Source organism: Abramis brama, assembly GCF_963993115.1.
Source record: "Abramis brama genome assembly, chromosome: 3".
NCBI lineage: Eukaryota > Metazoa > Chordata > Actinopteri > Cypriniformes > Leuciscidae > Abramis > Abramis brama.
The window spans coordinates 56,653,297-56,665,448 of record NC_139965.1 but is presented as its reverse complement, the minus strand read 5'-3'; the positions used below and the strand labels follow the sequence as shown (position 1 = coordinate 56,665,448).

The 12,152-nt window shown below is 37.5% G+C and overlaps 1 protein-coding gene across 2 annotated transcripts in view; it reads left to right on the top strand.

Annotated features, from left to right (window-relative positions):
* The window catches only part of sbf2 (SET binding factor 2), a 132,160-nt gene that overhangs the window by 70,445 nt on the left and 49,563 nt on the right, over positions 1-12,152 (top strand). For both annotated transcript variants that reach the window (XM_084107828.1, XM_084107827.1), the window contains exon 17: positions 10,096-10,164. In XM_084107828.1, coding sequence (XP_083963954.1) covers positions 10,096-10,164 — 69 coding nt within the window. The remainder of the gene's footprint in view (positions 1-10,095; positions 10,165-12,152) is intronic.

Sequence of the window (12,152 nt, the reverse complement as noted above, 5' to 3'; positions counted from 1 at the left end):
AGGTTAAAAAAACAAGTTATATTTATTTTGTAATAATCATGAAGAAAAGCATCAGGATAAGTGATGATTAATCAGATAAATTCTTTAAAAGGTTTAAAGTCTGATTTGTTTTTAAATATCTGTGAAGGAAAGCATTAAGATATGGAAATACTTAAAACTGTGCATTCCATTTGTATTGTGATCGTAGCAAACAAGAAAACACGCTTGTGACATACATTCCTACTTCCCTGAATCATCACATTGCTTTTATTTAATTGCTAGATGACATTTTTATTGTTTGTTATAATATGTAGACAATTTAGTTTTCGTCAAAACATGCGTATGATCTCAGGCGTCTGGACTGCGGGTCCATCTGTTTGAGATCGTCCGGTTTGTGTAGCGTGTGACGGATGAAGACAGAGCCGTGGTACCACATCCCTCCTTAGCAAAACTCGCGATCCCAGTGGAGCTAGCCTGGTTTTATGCAACTTCTCGGAAAATCAGAGAGCTGTTAACAAATATTTGTTGTGCATTCTTTGGGTGTTTGCTGTTGATGCTCCTGGTTCAACTTTAGACGAAAGAATGGTGCTGGAGTCAGTGCTCTTGAACTTGTACTTATCTCGCCGGGCTATAAATGATAGACCTTATCATGTTTAAAACAAGCTCATAACAAGACCATTAATAAGCCTAATTTCCAGAGTCTTGTTTTCTTCTGCTGTGTCCAGCTGTGTCGGGTTCTGGTGCAGAGGTCTGGCATGCTCTGAAGTGGAGATGCACTATGGCATCCCAGTCATTTCCTGAGCCGCAGGGTTATGGGCCAGCTTTATCGGCAGGGGGCCCTTGCAAACACTTACTCAGCCTGTCAGTCACACATTTGTTTTATGCTGTGCTGGGGGTGAAGGGAAGTAGATCAGAGCTTTGCACATCCATTCTGCAGGCGTTTTGAACAACGCAGTAAAGCAGCCTTTGCCGAAGGTGCTCTGTAATCATTCAATTAAGTCAATAGTTCATATGAAAATCCTCAAGTCTTTTCATCATCTGCCCACCGCATGTCATTTGAAACCCACATGAATTTCTTTTGCCTGTGGAGCGCAGAAGCACAATGTTTCATGTGTGCTTCTTACGTTAAGTTAAGCTAAGTTAATGACACATACAAGGAGATGAGCCACTTACTTATTATATCTGTTTAAAGAATATTATGTATATAAACACTCTGCCGTTCAAAAGTTTGGGATCGGTAAGATTTTTTTGTTTTCAAAAGAAGTCTTATGCTCACCAAGGCTGTATTTATTTGATTAAAAATACAACAACAAAAAACAGTAATATTGTGAAATATTATTACATTATTATTGTTTAAAGTAACTGTTTTCTATTTTAAAAATGTATTCCTGTGATGCGAAGCTGAATTTTCAGAATCATTACTCAAGTCTTCTGTGTCACATGATTCTTCAGAAATCATTCAAATATGATGATTTGCTGCTCTAGAAACGTTTATTATTATTATTATCAATGTTGAAAACAGTTATGTAAAAAAAAAAAAAAAAAAAAAAATCAGGATTCCTAATATATATGATATATAAGTCCACAACCTTTTCAGGAAATGATATAGGCCTACTTTACTATGATTTCCTACATTCTGCTTGTACAACAATAACAGATGACAACAACAAGCACATCTCTTCTTCCAAATCGAGTGGCAGAGCAAGTACGTTACATTGTGTCGACATTTTTACATTCAAAAACAAACTATTTGTGAAATCAGATACTAGTAACAGTTCCGCAGAAATTACGTATAGCACATATAGCGAAGTTCTCTCAAGCGTTTCAACAGTTTCTGGGTGAGCGATTCCTTTAAAGTAAACTTGTTATCCTCTCATTCAAATGAGTCCTGTGATAATCGTTTGCAAGGCACACTGGGGTCTCACACCGTCTATTTTTTATATAAGTCTAGGTGAACCACCTGCTGATTTCATTTCTTTTCCTCATTTGTCTGCAGTTGTTTTGCCACCGCTCCATGTGAACTCGAGAGCAGGAGACCCACTGTGCTAAATTCTTTTTCTTGGAAAAAGAGCATTCAGTGAGTGATATCTGACTTTGCAGTCAGATGAACTTACGCAATGCTCAGTGAAAGCTGCAGAAATAAATGTGCTGGGAAGTTGTGAAGTGCATCATTCCCATGTTGAACAAGTGCAGCTTCTTTAGGACACCTTCCCATGAGGCCAGGTAAACAGGAGGAGGCCACAGGATTCCGGTTTGGCTCAGCCTCATTGGTTTAAAGGGATAGTTTGCCCAAAAATGAAAATTGTGTCATCATTTACACACCCTCATGCTGTTCCAAACCTGTATGAGTTTCTGTCTTCTGTACAACACAAAAGAAGATATTTTAAAGAATGTTGGCAATGATCAAACAGTTGACAGTAGCCATTGACTTCTATCGTATGAAAAAAATACTATGGAAATCAATGGCTACCGTCAACTGTCTGGTAACCAACATTTCATAAAATATATTCTTTTGTGTTCAACAGAAGAAGGAACTTCATACAAGTTTGGAACAAACTGAGGTTAAGTAAATGATGACAACATTTTTATTTTTGGGTGAACTATCTCTTTAATAAACAATTGAGATAGGATGTATTATTGCAATAAAAGTAACTAAAAGTAGTGCTTGTCTGTATAAAAGTAACCACACTTCTAGGATGCTGTGGATGGTTGCTAAGGTGTTCTGGGTGGTTGCTAAGAGGTTGCTTGGGTGTTCTGGCTCGTTCCTTTCCGTTTCAAATGAAAAGAGCCCAACCCTGAGTCTCTATGATATCTTGGTCTCTAGATATGGCTCTGGTCCCTCTTTAAATGCCAGAGTGTGGGTTTTTTCCATCTGCCAAGCATAAATTGTAAGTTTGTTTGCTTGGGAAAAGTACATCCGTCTTCAACATGCTACATTTGAGGTACACTGCTGTAAAAAAAAAAAAAAAAAAAATTGTAATAATTAAGATTAACAATTTAAAATAACTCTTTTCTGTGTGAATATATTTAAAAATTTAATTTATTCCTGTGATGCAAAGCTGGATTTTTAGCATCATCACATGTTCCTTCAGAAATCAATCTAATATGCTGGTTTAGATTTTCCAGTTATTCCGCAATTATTCCAAACTTTTGACTGATAATGTATCAGTCATGTACTTACCTCAAGTTTATAGTCAGCATGAAACTGAAGTTGCGATAAACTTTTCTACCCTATTGTGATGTATATACGAGTGAAACAGCTTCTCAAACTAGAAAAAACGTAGGACGGGTCTTGATTTTGTCCGTGGGGAATTGATTTGATGGTTGGATGGTTGTGGTTTGCTATTGGTGGATCTCATGTGAGTGACAGGTTGTCCCGTCCTCGCGTCAGTAACCACATCATCAGAGAAGAGAAGAGATGTCGCTGCAAGAGGGAGGGGAAGTTATTGTTAAGTTATGACTAAAGGGCACATGTGTTTTTTTTTTTTTATGATGTGCACATGATAAATCATGTATAATAAATACTGCAATATTGAGATTTCATGGTCACTTTAAGGTTCAAAACCCTTACACTAAGCATGAGTGTTACAACATTAATAGCATGCTTTTTTTTACAATTAAATTAGGTTGACCACAACTTCTGTTTTACAGAGAAGCAATTTTGTCATGTGCACAAAGTCTGCATTTGGACTTCTAAAACAAAGCCATTCCTAGAAAGCAATCAAAATAAAGGTTTTGGTTTACTGGAAGTTGACACATTGCCTATATGGATGCAAGTGAGTCACATCACATGACTGCAGATCCCGTAGAAGACTGAACTATCGGGACCGACGTGTCACATTCCATGTTCTCGTCCATTGACTGCCACTCAAACTGCTCACACTTGTGCAGCAGCACGTATAGTTTGTGGTGAGTCACAGTCACTCGACATCCTCCCTTATTCCTGAATGAGTAGAGATGAAGACAAACAACACTCTTCTGACCTTTCCTGAAGTCTCTCGGTGACACAATAATTCACACCATGATGTGTCTGATTACTGGCCTGTACAAAGGGTATGTGTGTGCTTACTGTACATACTGAGCTGAATATGTGTTAAAGTGTAATGGGTCAATGACATACACAGTAAGAGTGTCCACAATAAAAAATGTTTTATATATGGTAAAAACAATTTTTTTTTATATCATTACATATTATTCATAAATTTTTCACACCACATCAAATTGTCTAGCAGTAGTTTTCAGGTACAGAAACTGAATAAAGTAATCAAATGTAAAATAACACTACATAGGGCCCTATCTTACATCTGGCACAATGCAGCGCCAAGTGCGACGCAAGTGTTTTTTGTTAGTTTCAGTCCGACACAGTTATCATTTTCATCAAGTGTGTTCTGGCGCATTGTTGGCATGTTGCTATTTTGAGGCAACTGAAATGGACTGGGCCATTGACCAACTGAAACCTGCTCTAAAGTCAATGGCGCAATTTAAAAAAATATATATATATTTAATGAGCGCGTTAGTAATGTGCGCCTATAGGCAGGTCCACAACACGCGCACACTCAAGCAGAGGGGACAACACACAGGGACGCACAGCAGCACACAAACATGCCAAATATTTAAAATAAAAGGATTACAATGTAAAATATTATTATTGTGTACATAAAGATATGGTGGAATCCGGCTTGTCCCGTAGATGGTCGGCTTGTGCACTTTTACCTCGCGCACGAGCAGATCCGTTTGTGCTCTGGAGACGCGTTCGGTCTTTCCACTATCAAATTCCGTCATGTAAAGCGAATCTGCCCCTGCGCGAGCGCAACTGGCATTTAAAGGGAATGAGAGATGAGACTCTGATTGGTTTAACGCACGTAAAGCCCAAAACACACCCATTACTCATTAAGAGAATAGGGACAACCCTTTTAGACCATGCGCCTGGCGTGCCGACCATTTTTCCCGTCGTTAAACTAGCAAAAGTGGAAGTGAACTTGTGCCCTGCACTTTAGACCATGCACTTAGATCATTAAAATAGGGCCCATAGTCTTCATTGTATAAATTAAATATGGATTAAACTTCTAAACTATCCTTGTCGAGCCCTGCCATAAAAAGGTCAAATTATATGATATTGTAAAAAAGACATACAGTATTGTACTAACTAACTAGCACTATGAGCACCATTCTCTCTAGCAGACATGGGCAGTATTTCAATTAAATGTATTTTAAATACGTATTTAATTACTTTAGTGTATTTTGTAATTTGTATTTTGCAGGTGTGGAAAAAATAAAATGTAGTTTGTAACAAAATATTTTGAGGGAGTGTATTTAGAATATTTCAAATACTTAAATACTTAAGAAAAATCACCATATACTTATCACCATAGTAAATGATTTTGCCATATTTTCGGTCTGATGTTGGAAATGGCAATGTCCAGGTTAGATGCACGAAAATCATGTGACACCCTGTAGACCGGGCTCCCTCCAAGAAGTGAATGAATTTTGAACACAGGAGAAGAAGTGGCGCTGCTCCTCTTAAAAATGGCATTAAAGGGTTAGTTCACCCAAAAATGAAAATTCTGTCAGTAATTACTCACCCTCATGTTGTTCCAACCCCGTAAGACCTTCGTTCATCTTCGGAACACAAATTAAGACATTTTTGATTAAATCTGAGAGCTGGATCACTTCTCCATAGGCTTCTAAGGCATTATAACTTGCTGGCCCAGAAAATGTATTAAAGACATCGTTAATATAGTCCAAGTGACTACAGTGGCTCAATCTTAAGTTTATAAAGCGACGAGAATACTTTTTGTGCGCAAAAACCCCCCCAAAATAACGACTTTATTCCACTTTTCATTTCCTTCTCTCTGGGCCTCGAGTTTTTTCACGTAGTGTTTTAGCGCAGCGCATCTGTGTTGCACGTCACCACGTAGGCTCACTATTGGCCGACGCTGGTCATGTGTGTGATGCGTGTGACATACAACACAGCACTAAGTGAAAACAAAAACACTAAGTGAAAAAACTCGAGGCCCAGAGAGAAGTAAATGAATAGTGGAATAAATTCATTATTTTTGTTTTGTTTTGCGCACAAAAAGTATTCTCGTCGCTTTATAAACTTAAGATTGAGCCACTGTAGTCACTTGGACTATATTAACGATGTCTTTAATACATTTTCTGGGCCAGCAAGTTATAATGCCTTAGAAGCCTATGGAGGAGTGATCCAGCTCTCAGATTTAATAAAAAATATCTTAATTTGTGTTCCGAAGATGAACGAAGGTCTTACGGGGTTGGAACAACATGAGGGTGAGTAATTACTGACAGAATTTTCATTTTTGGGTGAACTAACCCTTTAAGATTATTGTGGGAGTATTTTTGTATTTTCAAAATACTAATTACTTGTATTTTATTTAAATACATTTTTCACATCAGTATTTTGTATTTTATTTTGTTACATTTCATGAGCCAGTATTTGTAGTTTGTAACAAAATAGTTTTTGATGTATTTGTGCCCACCTCTGCTCTCTAGAACATTGGATGTTGTTGCACCCATTAAATTAAAAAAGGTCAGAGAGAAAATTAAAGCACCATGGTACCGCATATTCTAAAGAGAGAAACCCGTAATTTAGAGTGTAAATGGAAACAATCTAATTTAGAGGTCTTTAGAATCGCGTGGAAAGACAGTATGTCACGTTATAAAAAGGCCCTAAAAGCGGCCAGGGCTGAGCACCTCCGCAAACTAATAGAAAATAACCAAAACAATCCAAGGTTTTTATTTAACACCGTGGCTAGACTAACAAATAAACAGACTTCACCCGAACAAAATATCCCGTTACAGTTTAGTAGTAATGATTTCATGAAGTTCTTCACTGAGAAAATAGAAAACATCAGAACCACAATTGTAAACGTTCAATCCTCAATCGCGCCTTGTAATTCAGCCTCAATTATCCCCCCGCAAGAACAATTACAGTACGTTACAACTATAGAACAAAAAGAGTTAAATAAACTTATCACTTCATCTAAAACAACAACATGTTTATTAGATCCTATACCAACTAAATTACTGAAAGAAGTGTTACCTGTAGTGGAAGAGCCTCTCCTCAATATTATTAACTCGTCTTTATCTTTAGGTCATGTTCCAAGAACATTTAAACTGGCAGTTATAAAACCTCTCATTAAGAAACCACAATTAGATCATAATAATCTAGCAAATTATAGACCCATTTCAAATCTTCCATTTATGTCTAAAATACTAGAAAAAGTTGTGTCCGCTCAACTGGGCTCTTTCTTGCAAGAAAATGATATCTATGAAAAGTTTCAGTCAGGATTCAGACCGCATCATAGCACTGAAACTGCGCTCGTTAAAATTACAAATGATTTACTTTTAGCTTCTGACCAAGGCTGTATCTCAATACTAGTTTTACTTGATCTTAGTGTTGCGTTCGATACTATAGATCACACAATACTCTTAAATCGACTACAAAATTATACTGGTGTTCAAGGACAAGCATTAAGCTGGTTTAGATCATACTTATCTGACCGCTACCATTTTGTCTATTTGAATGGAGAAAAATCGATCATAACTCCAGTAAACTATGGAGTGCCGCAGGGATCTGTGTTAGGCCCTCTGTTATTCTCAATATATATGATGCCACTTGGAAATATTATAAGGAAACATGGAATTAGTTTCCATTGTTATGCTGATGACACTCAAATATATATTTCATCACGGCCAGATGAAAACGCTAAATTATCCAAATTGACAGAGTGTGTTAAAGATATAAAAGATTGGATGACGCGTAATTTTCTTTTATTAAATCCAGACAAGACAGAGGTAATACTTATCGGTTCAAAAAACCGCCCACAGAACCTCTCACAATACAACTTTGACATCGTAGGATGTCCTGTTACTTTATCCTCTACAGTAAAAGACCTGGGTGTTATACTCGATTGTAACCTGTCTTTTGAAAATCATATTTCATATGTTACAAAAACAGCCTTTTTCCACCTTAGAAACATTGCTAAGCTACGTAACATGCTATCAGTTTCTGATGCAGAAAAGTTAGTTCATGCATTCATGACCTCAAGACTAGATTACTGTAATGCTTTATTAGCTGGTTGTCCTGCATCCTCAATAAACAAGCTACAGTTAGTCCAAAATGCAGCCGCTAGAGTTCTTACTAGATCAAGAAAATATGATTATATAACACCGATTTTATCATCACTACATTGGTTACCTATAAAGTTCCGTATTAATTACAAGGTATTGCTACTGACTTATAAAGCCCTAAACGGCTTAGCTCCAGTCTATTTAACGGATCTTCTATCGCCCTATAATCCATCGCGCTCTTTAAGATCAATAAATTCGAGGCTTTTGGTCATACCTAGGATATCCAGATCCACCAAAGCAGGGAGAGCATTTTCACATTTGGCTCCGAAACTCTGGAATAGTCTTCCTGATACTGTTCGTTGCTCGGACTCGCTCTCCCAGTTTAAAACTAGATTAAAGACGCATCTTTTCGGCCAGGCATTCATATAATATTGTTAATCTTACAGTTCAAACTACAATCCGGCCTCTAGTTCATAAATGCCAGAGGAGAACTGGCCCCGACTGAGCCTGGGTTCTCCCAAGGTTTTTTTTTCTCCATTAGGTCACCTGATGGAGTTTTAGGACATTGATGGAGTTTTTTCGGTTCCTTGCCACTGTTGCCTTTGGCTTGCTCAGTTGGGGATATTTTGGGGATATTTAATTTTATTTTATCAATCAATAAATTCCACTAGAAACAAACCTTGTTGTATTATTTTATTTTAATTTAATACTGTGAAGCTGCTTTGATACAATCTGTATTGTGAAAAGCGCTATACAAATATACTTGATTTGATTTGATTTATTGACCCCTCTGTTATGTAATTCCTTGTTGTTGTTTTCCTTTCTTTTTACATGTTGGTTGTACCACATTACTTTTTTGGCAAACTTCTGATAGGGTTCTTCTGACTTAGGCCAGTAAACAACCAGTAAACAACCAGTAAGCATCATGATGAGTTTTTCCCAGACAAGCACCACTGACATTTTCTTCAGGAAAATCTAGTCTGAGCAGCAGGATAATTTCTCCCCGCAGAATAATTGAAATCTTTTAATGGTAAAGGATTACAGTCTTTGCTCCCAGTTCATTTCCAGTGATTTAATTGTGTAAAGAAACTTTTTAAAGGTTGGAATGTTTCAGCTCTCCTGGCAAACGACGCAGTTCATTCCTAACCTGATGTACTGAAAGAGAAATAACGCATGCTGCATCATCCATGGGGGGCCAGGCATGTGAGATCTGTGCAGGAACCGATGTTTTAGATTTACTGCTGTCTTTACATTTAGATGTGTATGCCAGGATAGAGAGCAGAGGTGGTGGCTGGTTTTTGTATTGAAATATAATGCTGACACTGCTTACAACATCTTCATTCCTATATAAGACAATATAGAACATATATAAGTGACAAATCTTGATAAATAAATGTGCCTTCATCTATTTAACTGACTTTTGCCACAGTGCCACATCATCACACACAACAAATCATAAGTCAGGGACGTTTCATGGAGCTATAAAACCAATAGCTATTTTTTCATTAAAAAGCAGTCATCTGGCTTTGACTATTTCCAGGATCCTCATAAAATATAATATGTCACTCCCACACCAGTTGATATTTTTTTGAAACAACCCAAGTTTTGATTTAATAGCTTTGTTCAGTTTAAATAGGACGATGTCATTTCAGTTAAGAATTTAAAATATGAAATGACTTCTAAATTGAAAATTGGAACAGCCGGAAAACTGTGTCGGAGGCAAGATTATGTAAAATATTAAAAGCACATGCATGAAAACATCTCGAAAGCATACAAATCCGACTAAATGGAAGCCAAACCTCTTTTAAATACGCATGACTTCTTTGCCCATATGTACGTGTTTATTTATTAAAGAAAAATTGTGATTTATGGACATGCAACCAATACTTTGACATACCTAATAACATGGGGAAAATAGCAAGTGATGTCATGTTTTGTGCACAATTGGCCAAAGCTCATTTTATCATCAGCTTATGTGCTTCAGTGATATCGTCTAACATCTCCTCGTCTCTCTGTTTACTCCAGGACTGCTCCAGCTCAGAGGAATACACTGTGGCCGCCGCATTGCTGCCCCTGACAACGGCCTTTTACCGGGTAAGTAACAGTTGAGGTCAGACTGGCAGCAGGCATACAGGCAGCTCTAGTTACTGGATCTTAATCATAGCACATCAACACTGGCACTGAAACTCACTAATGCTGGAAGAAGGGGGCACTTTCCACCTGTCTCCATCTGCTCAGTTTAACTCTTAACGCCCTGATATACTTCTAGCGAAATCGAAAAACGAACTGGTGTGACGTCATTTCAAACAAAATCAGGCCAAAACGAGGTTCGTTTGGAATTAATTTCGAGAGTTCGAAACTGCTTGCCAAAGCGAACTTGAAAAAGTGATGACATAATAGGTGGGTGTGGCTCTGAGGCTCCGCCTTCTTTGATGTGCAACTCTTCTCGGTTTCATTTCTTCGGTTTAGTCCATCGAGGTCAGATGCGAGTAAAAACATGAACACACTGGAGAGACGCTTTATAGCAAAGAATTAAGTTGTAATTCTAATTGAAAGCGACACTTTCATGTTTATTACTGTAAAGCTGCTTGCTTTAAATCAATCTATTGTATAATTTACTGTATAAATAAATGTGGCGCATTTTTTCCCTAAGCGAAGAATGAAAAATGACTTTGCAGTAGAACTTTGGCTTTAGGCTTTGTTATCCTCTCCATTCAGCTCATCACTGAAGGAAACTAGTGTGACAGTCACTCTGGCCTAGTTTGGTTTCGCCGTGGTTCAGTGGGAAAAGGGGAAGGCAGAGGCTGCAGGGATTTGGAGAGTGTCTGGCTTTCAACACCGATCCATCACGTATCCACATTATTGTTGTCATAGAGACAGACACAACTGACTCTGTTGCTTTTTAATTATGGGTTGCTCTACGATCCGTCCTCAGTGACTCACTCTGCACAGAGAGACGTGATGAAATCAGATATCAGGTTGGTGACCCTCGTGTTCATTTGTAGGACAATAGCGCTTGTAACAATAGCAACTGTAACACTACATTATACATATACATAGTCAATGTAACCCAAATACGTATAAGATAAGATTGTTTCTTCCATCCAGGGATAGGTGTAAATTCCTTGAATTGTAATTCCTGCAGGAAACTATCAACAGTGGTTAGCAAATTAGATTTTTGTCAGACTTTGTAAACTTGTCAGAACTTGAATTTCATACCTTGAAGAGGTTAGAAAGAACTTCAGATTTTCCAGGAAATTGCAGGTATTTAGAGTATTTGTTAGCACATTGCTATGATGTTGCTAGGGTGTTCTTTGCTTTTAATAAAAATTGAAAATTTGATACAAATTGTGAGTATGTGCATTGGGTTACCAGCACCAAATCCAAGCCTATTCATGTACACCCACAATGTAATATCAAATTTAGCATTTTAATCAACAGTAAATTTATTGTTAACCTTTTATCATATGTTTTGGAGTATCGCAATAATATCGTATCGTGAGTTCAGTATCGTAATATGTATCGAATCATGACACAAGGGTGTCGTTACACCCCTAATATATATATATTCTCTAGGTTTGCTGTGCTTGTTTGTAAGGTGGCACAGTTTGGCCAAAAATGTTGTGATTATATATCAACAATATCAATATAATAGAAATCCCAGATGACGTCACTCTGCTTTCAAGGATTGGGGAATCCTTCACAACACCACCTATGGACTAAAATAAACACTACACAGACATGCATAGTAAATTGATTGAAATTTAAATTTTCCTTGAGTTCACTCGTTTATCTTCCACCAGGTCGAAATGCTTAGAAAAGCAATAGCACAACTTTTCTCAGCAAGCCACGATTTGAGGCATCATTCATATTTTTAACATGAACTGGTGCTGGTTGAGGGTCGTTTAATACTCAGGGATTGTTCAAGTGCAACCAAGCACCACTAAGTAGTTATAGGGATATGTAATCAGAAATGTTTCCACAGTCATTGTTCATTTTCATCGATGAGATGCACCTGCCAATCAGACCGTTCCCGGGAGCCCTAGATTCCGTGCGGAACATGATGTCTTTCATTAAGACAT